The 20,664-nt window shown below is 44.8% G+C and overlaps 2 protein-coding genes across 6 annotated transcripts in view; one reads left to right on the top strand and one right to left on the bottom strand.

The window, feature by feature from the left end:
• CLIP4 (CAP-Gly domain containing linker protein family member 4) overlaps positions 1 to 6,144 on the top strand; it is a 33,205-nt gene extending 27,061 nt beyond the window's left edge. For all 5 annotated transcript variants that reach the window (XM_069009333.1, XM_069009334.1, XM_069009330.1 and 2 more), the window contains 4 exons: positions 1,856 to 1,979; positions 2,748 to 2,812; positions 3,470 to 3,542; positions 4,189 to 6,144. In XM_069009333.1, coding sequence (XP_068865434.1) covers positions 1,856 to 1,979; positions 2,748 to 2,812; positions 3,470 to 3,542; positions 4,189 to 4,510 — 584 coding nt within the window. In that variant the 3' untranslated portion in view covers positions 4,511 to 6,144. The remainder of the gene's footprint in view (positions 1 to 1,855; positions 1,980 to 2,747; positions 2,813 to 3,469; positions 3,543 to 4,188) is intronic.
• A 2,406-nt stretch (positions 6,145 to 8,550) lies between these two features.
• ALK (ALK receptor tyrosine kinase) overlaps positions 8,551 to 20,664 on the bottom strand; it is a 312,464-nt gene continuing 300,350 nt past the window's right edge. The window contains exons 25-31 of the mRNA XM_069008374.1: positions 19,686 to 19,783; positions 18,519 to 18,611; positions 16,756 to 16,857; positions 15,473 to 15,607; positions 14,804 to 14,894; positions 11,412 to 13,492; positions 8,551 to 9,433 (exon numbers count right to left, since the gene is read on the bottom strand). Of these exons, the coding sequence (XP_068864475.1) occupies positions 12,788 to 13,492; positions 14,804 to 14,894; positions 15,473 to 15,607; positions 16,756 to 16,857; positions 18,519 to 18,611; positions 19,686 to 19,783 (1,224 nt within the window). The 3' untranslated portion in view covers positions 8,551 to 9,433; positions 11,412 to 12,787. The remainder of the gene's footprint in view (positions 9,434 to 11,411; positions 13,493 to 14,803; positions 14,895 to 15,472; positions 15,608 to 16,755; positions 16,858 to 18,518; positions 18,612 to 19,685; positions 19,784 to 20,664) is intronic.

The raw sequence follows: 20,664 nt of genomic DNA, 5'->3' as shown, positions 1-20,664 counted from the left end.
CCAAAGGGGTGTATAGTTTATTGAGATCACACTCATTTACCCCCTACTTTTTGTATTAAGGCTTTTTGACACAGCTTGTCTCTTGCAATAGTGGCACTCTTATGTCATGTACAAGTCTCATTTCCTAACTTACTGGCATCTTGAAGAGGGTAATTGTGAACATTTAAATTTTAAATAACAAACCTTTAGGTCACAAGATCAGTAAAGTTACAAATATCTCAAAAGCCCCAAACCCTACCACCGTTTTCGCATCCTTCTCTCTTTCAGCTTCTCCCTTCCCCTTGCTAAAAAACACTTTGCAGTGAAGCCAAGTGCTGTCAAAGGCAGCCAGTTGTTCTACATGGTGGAAATTAATTTCTGAATCCTACATTGTAACCAAATTTATCTTCTCTATGGTCCCATCTATAATGTTATTGCAAGAGTAATGCAGAAGCAGTTGGTAGGTGTTGCTGTGAGTACCCGGTTTGGGTGAGGTCTGTGTGATTGGTGATTGGCAATACTCCGTCGTGACACTGGGTGGCATCAGTATTTAAAAAACGCCGTCGGGATGCAAGATCGTGGTACATGCTCTGTACTTGTTTCATCCCTGCCCTGTTCCCCAGTTTCACTGTAGGCGCTCCTTGCTCAGGTACTGCAGTTACCTGAGGGACACTTAAATGTCATCACTTTTTGTGTTGTTGCTGACAAAGTGATCAGTGAGAAAAGGACTGTTTCCCAAATGCCCTGACAACTGTGAAATCAGAAAGCTGTTTGGCAGTGTTAAGTCTCCTCCCTCTCTGCTTTAAATCAGGAACATAATTTTTTGGAGGAAAACATGCTATTGTAAGAAGTGAGGATGGAAAGATGACAAATCATCACCACTTGCTAACCCAGTAATTTATAGAAAACGTAACAGATGCATGTTTAAGGATTTCTATTCTAATGTGTATCAAAGCTCTGGAACTTATCCAAGGTTTGTTCCTTTTGCTGCAATGCAGATCTTTATTTAATTCTAAAAATGGGAAGCAGAGAACTTCTGATATACTGAGCCCTTCTAATTCATAAGCTGTCATTCCTGAGTTTCTTGAGCTGATAATTAGAATTACCGTTTTATCCAGTGCCTTAGTACCAAGTGACTCGAATTAAATTCTGAATCTTCTGGGGATGGATAGCATAAGGACTACTAATGGAGTATGAAATTTAGCACCTTTATGTAATTAGCTCACATTTATCACAGGTTATGAATGATCAAGCTCATTAACATCTTGCTGCCTATTCAGTGTTCTGTACGAGATTAATTGATGGCCAGTTCCAGTTCTTACACCCTTCTCTTGACATCACACTACCAGCCTTGTGATTTGTATTAATTATAACTTGCTAGATGGAGAGAAAGAATGAATTAATATCAAAACTTTAATTTTACTGTTGATGATCTCAGATGAGGCATAAACCATGTGGTCAGAGGACTAAAGAGGGAAGCGTGCAACAGCAGTGCTGCTCTTTCCTGTCTTCTTGTTGTCCAATAGCCAGTTAAATTCAGTAATACTCTATTTGACTTTAGTATGTGTATATATATTCATAAAGATATATAGTCCTCAAATGTTTTATCTTTTTTGTATTAATTAAAGTGTCAATAATTTTATTGAAAGCATATAAAAATGCTGAGATAATTATCTTTATTAGGGTATAATTTGTGCATAATTGAATAGGTAGCTATCTTATAATATACATATTTACTATTATCATCTGGACATTTTCTGACTAGAAACTGTTTTCCTTGATGTGGGTGAATGCCAGTTGTGCCAGTGGTCTAGATGAAGAAAAGCCCTGTAGTGTTTTGTTGAAAATGCCCTGATTTTACTGTTGTGCAACGTAGGATTCTGGTGTGGAATTGAATTGGACAAGCCTCATGGGAAGAACGATGGCTCTGTGGGAGGAGTGCAGTACTTCAGTTGCCTTCCCAGATATGGCATATTTGCACCCCCATCTCGTGTACAGAGGTGAGCACTGAACCTCTTGTAATGCTTGGGTTGCCAAATTATTTCTTAATACGTTTCCAGTGTGAAACAAAATTTTCAGAAGATACAAATGTTTTCTTCTGCAAATGGCAGTTTATAACCTCCATTAAAAACCTGGTGGTTTTAGATCAACTTTTTGAAAGCAGAGTATAAAACTGGAAATGCACCTCCCCCTGTTTCTCTTGCAGCTACCTGAAGTATTTTTATTCCAGGGCCTCTGATAGTCTGTGTCCATTAAACCTTACTTTCATGACCCAATCTTGATGTGTTCTGCTAAATTCAATTACAAAATGAAATTGCCCTTGGACATGACTGGAAATGCTCTTCTTATCCCAGCTAACTGCACAGAGTATCCAAAGCATGCACCACTTGCTTGTAGTCTCTTTCTTAGGTTTCAGGAAGAGCATCCAAGCAATTCTGTGTTATTTCCTCCTGTATTTGTATGTAGTTACACTGCCAGATGTGTTCTTGCTTTTATTTCTCTGAATAAGCCAGCTCAGGCAAACTGTTAGAACTTATCTCAGAAATATACCTGCTGTCTCAATGAGTAAGAGAGGCAAATAACTCAAATACACTGATTTGCTCCAGGCACTTCTTGCATACCAGCCTGAGTGCAGCAGGAATGTTGGCGTCTTTTGGGGGCAGGTGGAGAAGGAAAGAATCAAAACTTCATCAATATTTGACAAGAAGCCAGTAGGTTTGTTCAGAGTTGAGTTGAAATGACTTCTTTATTGTGTTATTGCTTTTCAGGCTAACGGGTTCTCTGGATTCTCTCACAGAAACTTCGTGGAGTAAAGGAACTCACACTTTTCCAGGTAGGAGTGTGAGACACTGGGATTTGGGTGAGGTAGGCCCTGCTCTGCAGCCAAAACCTTCTGCACTAAGCCAACTTCTCCAAAAGCACAAGAAATTTTCAGGGATGCCAAATGCCAGCCAATAGTCTGGCTGCTCCCTTCCTAAAAATGTAGCCTGCAGAAGGAGCTGTGGAGTACTATACTGTTCTTAACACTGTTTCTGCTGGCAGAAAGAGTTATGTCAGCTATGATTGTTGGCAGTCTTCCATTATTACTATATTGCATTCTAATCAGAGAGAAAGGGAAATGGAACCTGCTCCTTAATACAAATTAAGATTGATGAAGGGATCAGTAGGGCAACATCCCTATGAAATTGCTAAAACTTGTGTGAGGTATTTGAAGTAGTTGTTTTCCTCTACTTAAGCTTTTAATGAGAAGACTGCTTCAAATTACCTTGTTTGGTTTGTTTAATTTAATTTCTGTCCCCTCTGAAATTCCAAACATATTATGGTTATATACTTCCATGAGGAGTTTCATCATTTAACTTCCAAATTAGAGAGGGGAATGTGCAGCAACTGTAGTGGAAGCAGTATAAAAGAGAACACAAAGAATATGTGTTCATAAGGGTTTTTTTTTTCCTGAAGAAGTCCTACACAGCTTATTCATCTTTCCACTTAGGTTTTAGACGCAGTCTAAGCACCACTTCTGCATCTTCACAGAAGGAGATAAACAGAAGAAATGCCTTTGTTAGGTGAGTGTTACGAGTTTCAAGTGCTTGGGTGAGCTGTCTGTTAGCTTTGCTGTTTTTTGCTCAAAAAAACCCTTCGTGCATGTAGGATATATAGACCTTTACATGCTCATTTTTTTCCTTCCAAAATGGACCAGTAGTACACTACTTTTCCATGGGCATCCAGGAGTACAGTCAGGTTGACATTAAAGTTGTTTTCCAATCATTCATCACTGCATATTCTCCAAATTCTTGTATTTTCATATATCTGGGTAAGGTTCAGAGGCTCTTGTTAGAGGACTTCACTTTGTCCTGGTGATCCTGACTGACACTTGTATGTTAAAAGTTGTTTTGATTAAACTGTTTTAGGCCCCAAATAAAATATTTTGTATGGCTTAATTAACCAATACTATCACCTGCTGTAAATATTGTAGATCCTAGCATCAGGTGAAAGAAATTGCTTTTCCAATACTTCAGACTGCCGAGTGTAGCAGCCTGTTACTGTTATTTCATGGTTTCTTAGTGACATGAGATCGAACCCAGTTTTTCTAAAAAGGGATTTGAGGGTGTTTTTTTTTCCCGTGCACTTCCCTGAATTACAGATTTACCCTGGATGTTTTTTAGACAGAAAAAGACGAGGCTTTTTCTGTTCCCTTTCTTTTCTCGCTAGATCCAAGAGCTCTGTGTTGCGGCGCAGCTGGAGCAGCAGCACTACGGCTCCCTCCGAGGGGCCCGTGAAGCTGCACGAAGGCTCCCAGGTTCTCCTGACCAGCTCCAATGAAATGGGGACCATCAGGTACATTGGTCCCACAGACTTTGCCCCAGGGATATGGCTGGGGCTGGAGCTCCGCAGTGCCAAGGGAAAGAACGATGGCTCCGTGGGGGAAAAGCGCTACTTCACCTGCAAGCTGAACCACGGCGTCCTGGTGCGACCCAGCAGGGTCACCTACCGTGGGATTAACGGGGCCAAGCTGGTGGATGATATTTGCTGAGCCACAGCGTGCTCATAGGGTGGGGAATGAGTATTTCAAAGCACAAAACAACCCCGCCTAGAACGCAAACTTACTTTGAAATCGTTAAATCTGCATTTGCATTTTACATATATGAGTATATATGTATGTGTGTGTATATAATATATATATATATTTTATATAAAAATATATATATCAAAGAGATAAAAAAGAGTTCAGTCATGTTAAGAAGTAAAACCACTGTTGAGTTTCTCTTACTTTATCGACCCTTGCCTGGAAGGTTATTACAGAGGCATCTTGGGTTTAAGATGCTGCATCGTTTGAAAACCGTTCCAGTTGGAGAACCGAGTGTCTGCAGTGTTCTCTAAAGTTCCTGTGTGGTTCATGCAGTATTTAAAGGTTTTTCTCCATGTAATAATGAACTGGAAATGTTTGTGCATTGCCTGCTTTTGACAGCAGAGGTGTTTGATGGGTGATGTTAGCCTGGTTCCTGGGCACTTTGTCAATTCCAATACCAGCTGCTAGCAATAAGAAAGGAGGATAAAAACAACCAGAGACAACCCCCTCCCTACCTTTTTCAAACAGTTTTTGAGTATTTTTGCATTTTATCATTCAGATCCCTCCTCTTCTTTCCCCCTCCTCCTCTCTGTAATACAAAAGGGCTGATAAATACAAGGATTTGCCCCTCTCTTAGTGAAGAGCAGCAATTAAATAAAAAGCCTTTAAAAAGCACAAATATGCTGCATGCCAGTCTGTACAGTAACAAGCACCTTTTGTTCTGCATTTGTAGAAGGAGCTACATATGAGATGCACTCTTTAAAATAATGCACTTTGCACTCTCCTGGAGATCTTTCCCTCATTTTTTGTGACTATTTTTTTTGTCTGGGATGCTGCAGGCAATGAGTATCACAGTTGTAAAATGCAAATAAACCCAGAGTGGAATATGTAATACCCTCATCATAAATATTAAGTCTGTGTAAATACAGCAAGGTAATTCCTGCCAGTGGTATGGAACAGATACAGGGTTTTCAAGCAAGCTGTTGCCATTTTTTGATTAGTTTGTGATACATGTTTCTTTTTGTTTGCTTTGGAACAGTTTCCAGTATAAATTTTTTGTGAGAGTATTACAATAAATTAAGGATAGTTTTAGGTACAGCACTGTAATGGGCCTTCATGTGACATCACTTGCGTATCAGCCTTTTAAAACAGCTAATCTTTTGTCCATGTTTTAAACATAGAATGTATTTTAATTGCTCAGCATATGTAAACATTATCTTAACTGGTTGGGTTTGTGTTCCAGAACAGTCATTTTACTCTTAAATGATCTGCTTGCTCTTGCCTACTCGAAGAAGTGACACTTTAAATAGTAATATCCTATTTTTAGACAGAATCCTGCTGCTGTAACCATCTTTTAAATGTTGCTGTAGCTATTTTTCCTGATCTGTATTTAAAATAAAATAAAATAATGCATATTGTATTCTAACTTAAAGGAATTTTTAATTGAATATAAAAGCTGTAAATTTTGAATGTGTAAAAAAAAAAAAAAAAGTAATGCTTTATATTTAGAGACAGATAATAAGTGATGTACTTTACTTTGTCTAATACCTGTTTCTTGCTGGTATTAATAAAATAAAACCCTGTTAAATAATAGAGCATAAAGAATTTTCACGGGGTCCTTACAGAATGTACAGAAGGACATGTTTCTCCTTCTCTTCAAATGAAGTGCAGGGGGTTCAGCATGGAACAGCAACTGCCAGCTGTGAACCAGAAGCTTTTCTTTCTCCTGGCTCTTCAGCACAGAAGTGCCAGTTCCAAACAAAGCGTTTGCACAGCACGTTCTGGCACAGCCTGGTGCACCTGGGCAAGCAGTGGAGTTCCTGTGAGGAGATACTCATCATCAGGAATGCTCTTTTTCCTGCCTGACCAGATGGAATGGGTGGAACTGCTTTATCTGAGAGATAGCTGGAGTTCTCCAGGAGGTAGGTATGGGAACGAGTGTGTGTGGGTGAGGCAGCAAGCTGGGGCAGCTTGTTAGAGTCACACCACTTCTGTGTGGTCTGTCTTGCACAGATGATTCACTGGGAGCTTGTTTTTCCTGCAGGGGTTGTCAGGCTGCACCTTCCCCAGCTCTGTAGCTCCAGGCAGGTCAGCTGGAGGTAGGGTCTTGGTGGCCTGGGCCTAGTGAGTGCTGCAGGACTTCACTGAACCTGCCTGATGGGTGCAGGAGAGGGCAGAGCATTTGGCACTGCTGTATTTGTGCTCTACCTTCCATTTCAGCTTCAGCCAGCAGCACATCTCTCCTGGAAGCTCTGTCTGTAATTGGCTCAAGCACTGTAGCTTAGAGGAGCAGATCTGACTTACAAGACAGAGCTGTTTCGGTAGCTCTCAGGATCTTCTGCCAGGAAGCAAGAAGCGCTGTAAATTTATGCTGTCTGAAACAGAAATAAATCAGTCCATTCCAGAAAGGATTACTGAGGGCTCTCTTCAAGGTGGGGATGGGAAGGGATTTGTGCCTGCCTAAATCCAAGGTAAGTTGCCATAATCCTTTACTCCAACTCTTGCAGGAGGACACTGTGTCAAAAAAGAAATTCTGAAAATAAGTGGCAGTGAAGTTTGAAATTAGGTGCTGTGCAGAGGACTGTACTGTCACAGCCCCTGACTGGTTAGAAAAAAAGCCAAATGATCTCAAAGTCCTGATAAACTACATAAATAAAATATTATGTGTAGTGTATAAATAAATAAACAGATGGGTCCCCAGCAATTCTGTGCTGCCTGTGCAGACTCTGAGGCCAGTCCTTGTCCCATAGCATGTCTCAGGTCCAGTTAGAGAAAATGGCCTTCCTCAGTGCTCTTAGCAATTAAATCTTTCAATTTTTCTTGAACACTGGGTGGAGAGACCACAGGTGCATGTGACAGGAGGATGAGAACTTTCTTGAGGTGTCTGAGGATGGGGAATTAATTTCTAGAAGTTCAGCTCAGCTGGACTCAGTGACTGTTTTGCAGATGGTCAATGGTTTTCTGGGCAGGGAGCCTGCACTTTATGAGTGCTGCTGGTCAGCAACATCTGAGGCACACGGATCCACGCTTGGCTCTGCAGATCTGCAAGACATAGCCTGGTTCCTCTGACAAGTTAGCTCTGTTACCTGTGAGAGGTGGCAAATCCAGCATTTCTGTCATGGCTTTTTCAGAGCTCAGAGTTTGCAGAAGCCTTGTCAAGGACCAGGTGGCAACTGAAATTGAAACACCTGCATCCTTTTCTCTGCCTCACTGCAGACAGACAAGTCTAGAAGAAAGGGGAATTAGAGCAGAGATTGCCAGTCAGTGCCAGATCCGAACCAGGCTGTGGTGGCTGGCTGCTGACCAGCCCTGCTCCTGGAAGAGCATAGGAGAGCTCCTTTTCAAGTTAAGAGGAGGAAGGAACCAAAGAGTGGGGGAAATGGAGGGAGGGGAGAGGTGCTTCCTGGAAAAGTCTTGTTAACCAAACCACAGCACTATCCTGCAGTAGAATGAGCACATGAAGGAGAAAGTTTATAGTAAGTCAGTCCTAATTTCAAGGACCATTTCTTGAGAATGCAGCTCATTCTGGGCCATAAGATTGATACAGGGAGGGGATAAAAAGTGAGTGTTTCAGGGCAGGAGCTGATTCTTCCTAGAACTGTCACAAGATTCAATACTGTCACTCCACTGTATTAAAATACAGCTTATAGATAGACCTATCCACAATCCAGACTCAAAGGCTGTCTTAGATATAGGCATTTAGGGAAAACATCCAAATGCTCTCTTCAACCCTATCCTTTGTTCTCTTTTTATACCAGCCAGTTTGCTGTGGGTAAAAGCCAGCCTTGGTGGTTTGTGACAGAAGGAATGGCACCTTTCCCTGTAAGAAACTTGGTGTATGACATTTGCAATGCAAAGAAGTCTGGAACAGCTGCTGCGAGCCCAAAGGCTGGCTCAGGGTACCACCAGCTCTGCTCCTTTGGGTGTTCATCACCTTAATACTTCTGCAACTTTGCCAAGTAAAAATGGATGTCCAGAGACCTCCCTCGGATGTTGATCCAATCATTGCACAGCCCAACACGGAGAAAGCCAGCTACTGTCACTTTATTTGTCTTCATGCCTTGTGGTTCACTACACTTGTTTACAATACAAATACACTATTCAATACAAAATACTCAATGACCATATATTAGTATTTTTCGTCATAGTATCCCTGAAGTGCACAGGCCCTTCCTTTATAAACAATGTTGCATAAACGGCTGTACATGAGACTGACACTCCTATAATGAAGCTCGGTACTAAAAGAAGCCAGATGCGGACGCGTGGGACGTTTCCCTGTGCTGGGTGTAACTGTGGGACAGACGAACGGCGATGTCTGTGCTGCTGTGGAAGGCTGTTTGATGCTGTTCCCACGTCAGGGTTCTCATGCGGCAGTGCCGGGAGCGGACATGCGGAGCGGGCCCGTCCTTCCCCGCGGCAGCGCTGCCTCTGGTGCCGCGGCTGCTCCCGCCGGGCCTGGCCGGGGCCCCCGCAGCCCCCGCGCTCCCACAGCGCTGTCCGAGGCCGACACCCGCAGCAACGCGGCCCTGCGGCTTCCCAGCCGCGCTCCCCGCACCTCCTCCCGCTGTGGCCAGGCTCCTCTCCCACCCCGCTCCCTCACTGCGGGCAAGCAGAACCGCCCACGCTGCTGCCTCGCTTCATTCCCAGGCACATGGTGGAGAAACAAGGTTCAGTGGCAGAAAGGGACAACTGGAACGGCAGAGAGACAGGCGTCCGAACCTAGTTTGCCTCCAGCAGCTCATGGAATCAGAAACTACTTATCTTCTATAGGAAACCAGGTAACATCCACATGGAAATAAGCCATTTTCACAGCATAAGAGGGGTAGCGCAGGGTTTTTCCCAGTTGTGCTTTACATCCTGTAGATCATACTGCTTCCTGCTTTTCCACTGTAGAATGAGGAAGACATAAATCAGAACATCGTTATTACCGACACAAAAGATTAACAGTCTTAAAAACAAGTTCCTTAAAAATATACAGTGTGTCAATAAACTATAATTTAAAAATAAGTCATAGACAAAAATGGGTAAGAGGGTTAAAATAACTTGGATTTTTCTCCTTGCATGGAGGGGTTTGATAGAGTAATTTGGGATTTACAGAGTGCTTTGGTCTGGTGAACCCATGGTGACTTAAATCCCTTCTGGTCCCTGTAGCTCTGAGTACTAAACAGGTGAATCATCCCAGACACAGAAATTAAAAGTTTCTGGTTCATGACTGGACAGAATGCTCATGGCAACTGCAGCCTGCACACAAGTAACAGAGCACCCTTTGGTCCAAGCAATTAATGGTAGTCTTTGTTTCCTTAGAGGGAGGACAGGTAAATGCTCCAGCCCTTGTTTCTAAGTGAGAAGATTTGATTAGCACCAGTATTTACAGAACAATTTTTGCAACCTGGGGTACTGTGCTTGGACAGAACACAGGGGTACCAAACTAAATGTTTGCTGTGGAAGAACACTGAGATGGTGTAGTTTTAACACTAAAAATAAGCCCAAAATGTATTTCTGAATTCCAAGAGTTAAGAGGGAGAGATTAAACAAAACCAAAACAATATGAACAAACCCCAAAACCCAACCAACCAAAAAATCCAAGCCACTAAAGAACCCACAACAAAGCATTTTGCACTGGAGACACAAGAGGGAAGCTTACTTAAAAGCAATTTCAAGTGCTGAACACTATTTGTCTCACTGCACTATACTCAGCAGACTGGAGAATTTCAGCAGTAATTCACCATTTCCCCTGATCAGAATTATCTCGATATATTCCATAGGTAAGAAGCAGGAATGTGTTAGCTCATGTTTTTACAACTCCCATTCTGTAAGAGTATTTTAGTAGAAATTCTATGATAAAATAACTGCGTGGCACAAGCCCAGAGCAGTAACCACACTCTCACCATGGCAGGGAGAGCCTGCCTTTCACACCTACAGACTTAAATCATCCCTTGCTGCTCATGCTTTTTAAGTTTCTTTAGAAATGCCACCTTTAACATCATAACCTGGCAGCTTATCTGCATTTGTGCAGCATTGAAGCTGCTGCCCCAGATCCAAGAATTAATTTCAGCTAGTCAAAGATCATTAACTTAGCAACTTTTTGTTCTTGTGCATTCTTTTGAAAACACTCATCAGTAAACAGGTCAGCTTCTGCCCTCAGTAACTTTGTAAGGCAGCAAAAACTCAGAGTGTGCTCCTTTGCAAAGAAAAGCTGAAGAAAACAATGAGGAGCTTCAGCTCTTCTGAAAATGAGAAAGCGGGAATACTTAAATGAAAATTGCTATTATATGTGAATAATGTACTAGTGTAATAAATTGTTCAGATAGTGCTTGCCTCCTGAATTAATCAGCTTTCCTGAGAAACTACCCCACTGAGTTTACTGAGCTAGAGAGAGACTGGTGTGACACTAACACAGTCCTAAGCTAGACAGAATTCCTCCCCAGTGGCTATTTCACAGCAAGAGCTGTGAGCCTAATAACCTTGGAGATGACAGATACCCTCTTAGCTCAACCTAAAGTAGCCTGTAAGTGTAACCCTTGTTACCTCCCCTAACCCATGGAGCAGCAGTGGGATGGATCTCTAGCAGATGAACATGAAATTCAGAGCAGCCCCTGACCCAGCTTCCCCACACACGAGCACAGCCTGTTACCCAGCCACCACATCTGCTTTTGGCTTTGGTCTAAAAAAAGGATTTAATTCTGTGTATCAGAGACACCAAAAAGGCAGATTAGGAGAGCACACTAGTGCTCCCCCTGCAGTGTGTTTTTTACAAGGGGCGTGGCCCAAGGCAAGCCCTGCGATTTCAATCTGCACATCCCGAAGTTTATGAGTATGCATACAGGGATTCTGGTTTGCTCCCTTATGAAGACTGGAAGCTTACCTCAGCGTTTGGATCCAGGGCCAGACTCAGGGTCACTTCACTGAAACGAAGAGTCTCAGACTGAAGAACACCTTCCCACTCCTTTGCTGATGCTCCACTACTCCCATTTCTATGGAAATAAGCACCCCTTTTTGGATAGCGTTCATGCTAAAACAGCTCCTCCCAACCCTAAGCTGAAGTTACTAATGCACATCTTTACACATGAATTATTTCCTACATCTATGTTTTGACAATACACTTAACTGGAATATTTTTCATGCACGGGGTGTACAAAGTGAGTCATTGGAGTGTTTGTCCTTAAACCACTATCATACATGTATTTTGCTGAAGGAACAAGGGCTCTAAACCCTTCAAATACAGACAATATCTGGCTTCCAGATGGTGGCACGACGTAGTCTTCTGCCTTTATGGTGTTGTTCGTACAGGGTATGTCAAAGGCTGTTTCAAACCTTCGAGGTATGCAGGTGGCTGTCCATTTTCAGGGCATGGTGAATGTCTCTCTCATGGTCCTTTAAAGCTTCACCTTGATTCCACTTGGCACTCACAAGTTCCTGATGAAGGGCATTCCTACTTTTGTAGGACACAAGGAATTTTAAAGGGCTTTACTCGGTTCTGGTGCTTAAGCATAGGTAAACAAAAATAAACCAAAGAAAACCCCAGCCAAAGAATGCCTGCCCCCTGAATGCCTCATAGCATCTACACCCATCCTCTGCTTCCTCTCCTCTCCCCTTCAAGTGATGCAGTGTGACCAGGGTCTTTCCATTGCCCTGCCAGCACCCCTATAACACTGTGCATTTAAGGACTTTCGAAGACTGGACTGTAGCTGGAACAAGACTTGAGAATGTGCCATCGCATCACCGTTCAGCGCTCTTGTATTTTTTTTCGGTTTGGATAGAGGATGCTCTTCCCAAACCCACTACAAGCTCTGCCAGCAGCAGGAGACCTCCAAGTCTTCCACAGCAACGACAAATTTGGCACGGAAAAGCCCAGACATGAAACACTCATGGCAGTGAGCCGCGGCTTGACACGGAAGCAGAGGACGCACAACCGGGAAAAGCTCACAGGAAGGGCATGACGACAACCATGCGGATGAGTTGATGCAACAGCAGCTGGGCCTTGCAGTTAACAACAGTTCCCTGCATCCTCCCTCCCCCTTGTTTCTTTGACTCTGCAGGGGCTCCGGTGGTTTGAAGCCTCTCGGGTTAGCAGAAGTTACAGTAGAAGTTACAGTGTCAAGGGTGGCACTTTTGGAGCAAGTTTGCACAAAATAGGAGGTGATGCTGTCGGATCCCTTGCTCGTGGTGTGTTGGGTATCAGGACATCTCTTCAAGGCTCAGGGGCCACAGGGGGAAAAGTCAAGAGAGGGTCGAGGGCTCTCAGGGCCCCTGCTGGGTTATGTGGCTCTTGTTTCTAAGGATGGGGTCCTCGTAACTGCTAGCGCAAGGTGGTGTGGAGTTTTCCAAGGGTAAGCCCTGCTGTTGGTATCCATAGTTGACATTCCCACAGGGGAAGTGGCGGAGCCTAAAGAGAGGCACTTCTTTAACACTTGCAGTTAGGGAAGATGGCTCTAAGAGCAGGGAGGAGCCTGGCAGCCTGCCAGTCACAATGTTGGGCCCCACAGTACAGTTTCCTTCCTGTCCCAAATTCTCCCTCTCGGGCCTCTCCTTCTCCAGCAGAGAACTGTTTTTGCTGGCCTGCTTCTCTGCAAACCAGGAACCGTAGGTTGGATTCCAGAGGTTGGTGGGCTTGTTTCTGGAGCCCCGGCTTTTGTGCAGCTCGGAAGGGGGATTGGACTGGGCATAGGCCATGTTGATGTGTCCCCCCCCTGCGGCTGACTGCACCTTCCTCGGCCCTGACTGTTCCAAGGCTCCCACTTTCCCTAGAGATTTTCCAGCAGTGATGGCTGACGGCAGGGGTGGTGGAGATGGCAGGGTTTGCTTATCATCCTTTCTGTCTTGGTGTGTTGAGACCAAGAGAGGAGGAATTCCTTCTGGATCGTCGGGGCGCATCGCCACCTTCTCCTCCTCCTCAGCTGATGGGCCGTATTCTACTGGCAAGGCGGTGTTGATGACATCGGGATCCTGCCGGAGGAACAATGGGAGTTTCTCAAAGTCTGCAGCCATCACACATTGAAGGACACACCTAGCAGCTGTCATGCTATGATCTCAACACATCCCACCACCCAGAGGCCACATTCCATGAGGAAGGGATGCAGACAAAGTGCAGTTATGTGTGAGATGCAAAGGGATATCCTTAAAATCCAGCTCTTTAAGAAAAAGTACCCCTTAAACTCACCATGGAAAAGCAGAGGCACAAAACCAATGAAAAGCATTTTTTATGTCCAGTGAAATTTCCTGTGGGAATGGTTTTTGGAATCTATATCATCTCAGAGTTCATAACACTCTCAGATAATATTGAGAAAATCAAAAGTATTGCCATGAAAGTATTGCCTCCACACAACAAGGGAGGAATGGGAAAGCAGAGAGAAGACAATACTGGCAGATCCCTTGAAGCCTGAATCCATAGGGACTGCAGTTCTCAGCTACTTAAGCAGTTTTGAAAATCAAACTGCGAGAAAATGCAGTGATCCTGGCAACCTTTACTTATTGCTATATGCCATGGCAAGCTACAGATAGCAGAATAAAATGCCTCCCAATCCCAGGATCCAAACACACATAAAAAAATAACTCAAGCTTCCCAAACAGCAAGGGAAAGCAAACTGATTGAGGTGGACCACAGTGAGGTCATACAAGGAGTCTGCACTGATGCAGGCAGGAGAACAATTTCCAAACTGCTCTACTCCTCACAAGCTAAACTGGTAGTAAAAAATAAGTAAATCAGATTTTGGCCTGGAAAGCCAGCCACATCTTTTCCCTGTTGCTCAGTCTAAGCATCACCACTCCTTTAGCCTGGCCTTCTCCACCTGCCTTCTCCAGTGCTGTCAGATTCAAAAAACTGCCAACAGCTGCTGAAACCACCTGCAAAGGGTGCTCTGAGCTGGGACCATTTCTGTTCAGTGCTGAGTGTGCCTTAAGGGCAAACACTGGGATGGAGTGGCTGGGATGAGGCACATGAAAGCAGTGCAGGTCTGTCTTTTCTCTTCTGCTTGTTGGAATCTGTGCCTTTATAAGCAGAAGCAGAGCTACAGGTGTGCTCTTTGTAAAGCTGTGTAAGCCTGTGTTAGCCTGTGCCTTTTAGCAGTGAAAAACAAGAGGGATCAGGCACCTGAGGTAAATAGCCCAGCCAAGGGGCCCAGGCTGTCATCAGTCTCCCTGGACTGCTGACTGCAGCACAGCAGTGCTGCCTCTTCATCTCATGCCCTGGCTTGTCCACACAGCTCCTCAAGAAGAACCCTCTCCACCCCTCTCATCTGATGTGAATGACACAGATACCTGAGTGCAGTACTCAATCCTCTCCAGGATTATGGCAAAGTTGGGCCGGTCTTCAGGCTGGTGCTGCCAACACTGGGTCATAATGCGGTAGCTGGAAGGGCAGAACAGGAGGTGTTCATGAACAGTAGATCCCATGGGATGTGACAACTACTCATGGCAGCTTAGGAATCATAAACATTCATCCCCACTCTTGCTTCTAACAAATGAGAGTTCTCTGCCTTCCCTCAAGCTGGACAACTGATGCACTGCTAACCACTGAAATGTGACTACCAGTGGGGTGAAATCCACAGCCTTTCAGAGAAATAACTCATCCACGTGAAATCCCTTGGATAATACACTAAAGGTAGGCAGGGCTACAGATAAAGGAGCCTGGTTTTCCCTGCCTGTGAACAGTCTGATGCACTGAAGTTTCACAGCTAACCTAAGACACAGGAATATTGTGTCATCTTTGACCAAACAGGAAGTGGCCAGGACTTCTCAAATGGGCCCTGAATTATTTTTCAAAACAACAGAAAAAATAAATATTACAGAAATCACTGGCACTAAAGTTTAATAAGGCCAATTAACCATGATTAGGTCAATCTTAAAAGTCATTAACTTTTGACTAGAGAAAAAGCATTTGAAACAGAAACTTAGTTGCATGAATATATCAAAGTTAAAGTCTCATACACAGGGCCAGGGCAGTTTTTAGGTGGATCCATCCTTCCTCCATTGGTGACAAACTCCAGAACCTCCTGGTTGCTTTTGCTGGGGTAGGGCATGTATCCCAAAGAGAATATCTCCCAGAGCAATACGCCAAAAGACCTGAGTACAGAAGGAAAGGAAAATAAAGTGAGGGATACTGGAATGACCATCACCAGTGGGCAATGCCTTTAGGTTCAGTACCATCAGCACTGCTCTTTGTAACCTTTGATCAGGCAGCTGGTGGGAATCCTGCTGTAGGATTCAGACATAAATAAGCTGCACACTTGTAACAATGAACTTTAAAACCATTAACAAATACCAGTAGCTGACTGTTAAGTGAGTGAAGCCTATCATGTAGGTGGTAAATATGGTTGTTTTGCCCTTGTACTCAGCACTGCTCAGCTAGAGGTAACAAAAGTGAAAGTCAGGTTATCCTTTTCTGAGACACTGACCACTGACAGGACTTATGGCAAACTTTTCCTCTGGAATAGCTATCTTGCATGAAGTAACATGCTAGTGAACCCCCACTGATGCTCTGAGGCCCACAGGCCCCACCTGTCACTCAGCATACAATAAAAACACTCCCTAGCAAACACAGCCCTGGGCCTGGGTGCTGTAGCCCCTCCAAAGCATTCACCTGGTCAGTGGCTTGGAAACCACAACCTCATTGGTTAAAACTGTAGAGAGAGATGTGCAGCAGTGGGAAACTCCTCTGCTTGGTGCTGAGACAGGCAGAGCTCAGCTGTACGAGTGTGGACCTCACCCCTCTGCTGGGGCTTGCTCAGGAGCTGTGTCCTGGCCACCAGCCCCTTCCCTTCCACACATGCCCTGAGCTCTTGCCTCCTGCTCACCTGATTTTCCTCCCCACTTCTGGCCACTCAGAAGCTCCCAGTGCTGCTGTAGGCCAGGGGAAAGGCAAAACCCACCATGTACAACACCCTTCTCCCTGACTGGCAGGATGGATCCTGCCTGCAGCCTCCCGTGCTGCTTCCTCAGTGTGGGACCAATGCTTTCCTCCCTGGAGCAGCACCTGCATCTGCTTTGATCTCCTTTCCCTGCCTGCTCACTTGCCCTGCAGCACCCACCTCTGCACAGGTCTGACCTTTCTGTTCCCTCATCTCCTCTACCACCACTGGCTCTGAAAGACCCAGCTTGTCTTTTGAGTATGTGAGAAGTGAAAGAGAACGTGTGTTTTTTACAAAATATTCACAGTTTACAAAAGGGGTTACAACACAGACAGACTGGACAGAGGAGGAAAGGAAGCTCACCATGTGTCTGTTTTTGATGTAAATATCCCTTCCATGAAAGCCTCAGGAGGCATCCATTTGACAGGCAACATTGCACACCCACCCTTACGATAGTAGCTGGCTCTGCAAAGAACAAACAAAACAAAAGATTCAGCCAAGAATTCAGAAAATGCCATTAATATGGGATTTTTATAATTACAAATATTGAAATTATGAGCCACAGGAGAGACTAATTTAGGTGGAACAATCTAAGTGCTGTAATGACCTGTTTCTTCTCATAAAAGTAGTGGAAAAGAGCAAACCATGGAAGTGCTGCTTAATCTACATCACTTCAGGCTTGATCTGGTGAACCAGTTATCCTCATCCTCCTAGCGAATTACTAACACAGTAACTGCTGCTGGCAGAGCCTCCTCCTGCCCTTTTCAGCCACAGCAAGATCTCCTCACCTCATCTCACACATTGTCATCTTGAGCAGCCCCACCAAAAATAAACCAAACCTATCCCATATATACCCAGTCTAAAGCACTGCGAGTAAAATCCAAACCCCTTTGTAATAACAAGGAGCTTGTTGAGGAGGATGCCATTAGAGCTGGGAGAGTAGCACAAAAATGTTCTTGAGACAGGAATTACAATAGCCCTTCGGAGTCACTGTCATTTAAAATAAAACCTGCAAGCCCCAATCCTGTTCTGGCAGTTGCAGGAGGCTGCTCATGCAAGCTGGTATCACTGATCATAACTGTACACCCTGAGCATCCAAAGGATACTCCTGGACAAAGAAACAAATGCCGACTTCAAAGGCACCTTTGAAAGCTCAGCACCAAAGTGTTCATCTTGGCAGTTGGTTCTGCTGATTGTGTGAGGGTGACAGATGCTCCTTTGTCCCAGCAGAGCCCCATCTGACAGTGGGGCAGCATGGGGGCTCTTTGTGGAGGGAAAAAACCCAAGCAGCTCTGACACGCTTGGGTTTTTGAAGATAGCACTCTGTTTGCATCACCTCAGGCTGTGATACTGTCAGATCTCAAGCTAAGCAGAGCCAAGCCCAGCTTAGTGATTGCACAGGAGAATCCCCAAGCAGGAAAAAAAGAAGGCAAGGCACTGGAATAAGCAGCGTGGGTGACTGAGCACAAGGCATTCCTTCTTCCGAGTCAGGGCAAATCAATTCCTCAGCACAGCAGGATATGGAGCTGCACTTCTAGAGGTGCTCTATGGAAGATGAGACATCAAACTGCAGCCCTGACTGCTTATGGTCATTAAAGATTTTCTGGCACTTCTTGCAAGAGCAGAGGTAGTTAACCCCGTGTCCTGGCTGAATTCCAGTTTGGGTGATTACATTTTCCTGACCTCCTTCTTCACCTTCCTCCTTTGCTGCAGTAAATTGAGGAGATTTACTGATGATACCAAACCAAAGGTGCAGGGGTAGCATCAAGGAGAGAGATTAAACTCAGAATCATTTGGGATCACAAAACAAAAGGGCACATCAATGCCATTCAGTGTGGAGAACATAAAGAAAGGAAACTGAGGACAGAGTCTAAGAGGGAAGAAAAGCACCTTCCATGACCATTAGACTTCACTGCCCAGGAGAAAGCTGTCAGGAGTGGGAAAAGTCTCCAGAACAGTTCAAGGCAAACACCAGAAAGGCACCAGCTGGGATTCACCAGGGTGGAATCTCTCCTCTCTCACCTCACTAGGGTTACACAGAGCAGCACAAGAGCCTGCACAAACACTGCTCCTCCCTCATTTCAGTGACCTTCCACTTGCAGGTACCCTGGGCTTGGCTCTGCTACCTGTATATATCCCGGGCCATTCCAAAGTCTCCAATCTTAGCCACTCTCCCAGGCCCTCGACAGGTAAGGAGGCAGTTCCTCGCAGCAATATCCCTAAAAGGAAAGGGAAGAAAAGAAACAGAAAGAGAAGAACCACTTAATCATTTGACAGTTTTGCAAGTCAAAAAGAAAACAAAAAATAGTACCTACTTTCCTGCGCTGTGGAGAACCTAGAACAGCCAGAAAAGTCAGTGTTTATGGATAACTGCAATGTCCCCAATTCCAGTCTATCCCCACAGCAGGAACAGTTTTGTTCTTTAACATTTTCGCTTTAAACTTCACATAACATCTTCCAGTTGAAAGGGTGGGCCTCCCGTGAGCCTCCCTTCACCCCAGGAGCTATTTTTATGTCTGTAAGGAGTGCAAGAAGTGAAGCTGATTTCAGCAATGTACTAATCCCAACATCAAGCTGTTTGGGGAATGATCCACTCATCTGTTCCTACTGTGCTTGTTCAAGTGTTGTCAAAAGGCTGTTGTACTGTCAGAGACAGGTAGAACAATGTGCAGGTGTTGCTCTGAATACTGAAGCTGTGGGCCTGACCTGTGTATGCAGGTAAAGCTCCAAGCTCCACCTCTGCTGGGCTGGAGTAAACATTGAGGTCTGAATAACACAATGGCACACACAGTGGGTGTCTCTCAGAACTGTGAACTGCCACCTCTCTACTCATCTCTACTCATAAGGCAGGATTTTAGATGCTTGCCAAACACCGTGTTTTGCAGGAGCAATGGTCACCAGATGTTGCCCTTCTGGCTGTGCTTGTACAGGTGTTCTTTGAGGGGGAAAAGAAAAGCCTTCCAAAATGAGCAGACAGGCACTAAATAAAATTCATGACAGGAAGAGCTTTAAAGACTTCTGTCACAAGACTGTGTCCATTTGCAGAGTAGCCAAATAGGCTGCACAAGTGCAGGTCCTGAGACAGGGCTCAGGATCTTTGGCAAAACTACAGACCTGTGCCAGCCTGATTTATAGCAGCTCCTCTCTTTATTGCTTCTCTGATTCTGATTTTGTCTACCCTTGTTTAAGGGTATGCAGCCACTAGAGTGCAGCAGGACATAAACAGACGGAGCAGGGCAGTAGGAGCCCGTGCTGGCCTCTCTGCAAGTCCTGCCCGGGCTGTGCTCACCTACCTGTGAATGAAGTGGTTCTCCTCCAGGTACTGACATCCACAAGCAATGTCACGGGCCACATGGAGCAAGTCCAGCATGGAAAGGGAGGAAGGCTGATTCTACCAAAAGACAAGGGACATGGGTTAAAAGCAGGAACACGGTGTGAGTCGTCGCTGATACAGTGCTGGGAGCTCTCCAGCAAGTGACATACCTCTCATGTCAGTACACAGAGGGGTTAGGAGAACACACAAGAGAGAGTTCATATCCAGGAACTATGGAAAGGATGTGCAGACACAATGTCATACAGATCCCAGGAGACAGAATCGGAATAGACAGAATCAGCTGGATCTGACTTTCCAGCTCCATTGGGATGCTCCTGTAAGAATTTCCCCCAGTTCTCATGGCAGATACTTCTGAATTTTCAGCACGATTTTTGAGATCTGTAGCCTGAACTCTTCCTCACTGAGTTTCTTTGTATTATTGCCAGCTTCTCTCTAAAGTCACCTTGAACCACGAGAATGACATTTTGTATAATGGCATGAGTCACATTTGCTCTTTCCCTCCTCCACATCTGTGTAGGTTTTATCTTGCCCCTTAGAGCACTGACACAGTTTTGTGTAGCCAATGGCTATGGAAGACTAAGGCTGCCAACTCCTTGTTCCTGCCCCTCTGATGAAGTCCACAGCCCTTGCCAGGAGGAGCCAGATGCTTTAGTGGAAAGGGCAGGATTTGCACCAGTGCTTCTCAGCCCCTGAAGCCAAACCATCAGCGGCTGCCCTGAGGTGTGAATCAGTGATGCCTGTGGTGAGATTCAGTGATCCTTGTGGCCAGTCCTGGGGGCAGGAGGAAAGTGCTGCTGCCAGAGGAGTGATGAGAAACAACTGGCTGGCAGTGACTGTTCATGCCACAACAACCATGTGATAGCTAAGCGTTTATCAGCCTTTGTTATTGGACCAAACAAGCATATCACACTCCTTCGCTCTCTCTAATGACACCAACC

Source organism: Aphelocoma coerulescens, chromosome 3, assembly GCF_041296385.1.
Source record: "Aphelocoma coerulescens isolate FSJ_1873_10779 chromosome 3, UR_Acoe_1.0, whole genome shotgun sequence".
In the NCBI taxonomy this organism is placed as follows: domain Eukaryota; kingdom Metazoa; phylum Chordata; class Aves; order Passeriformes; family Corvidae; genus Aphelocoma; species Aphelocoma coerulescens.
This window is presented reverse-complemented; position numbering and strand designations above follow the sequence as displayed.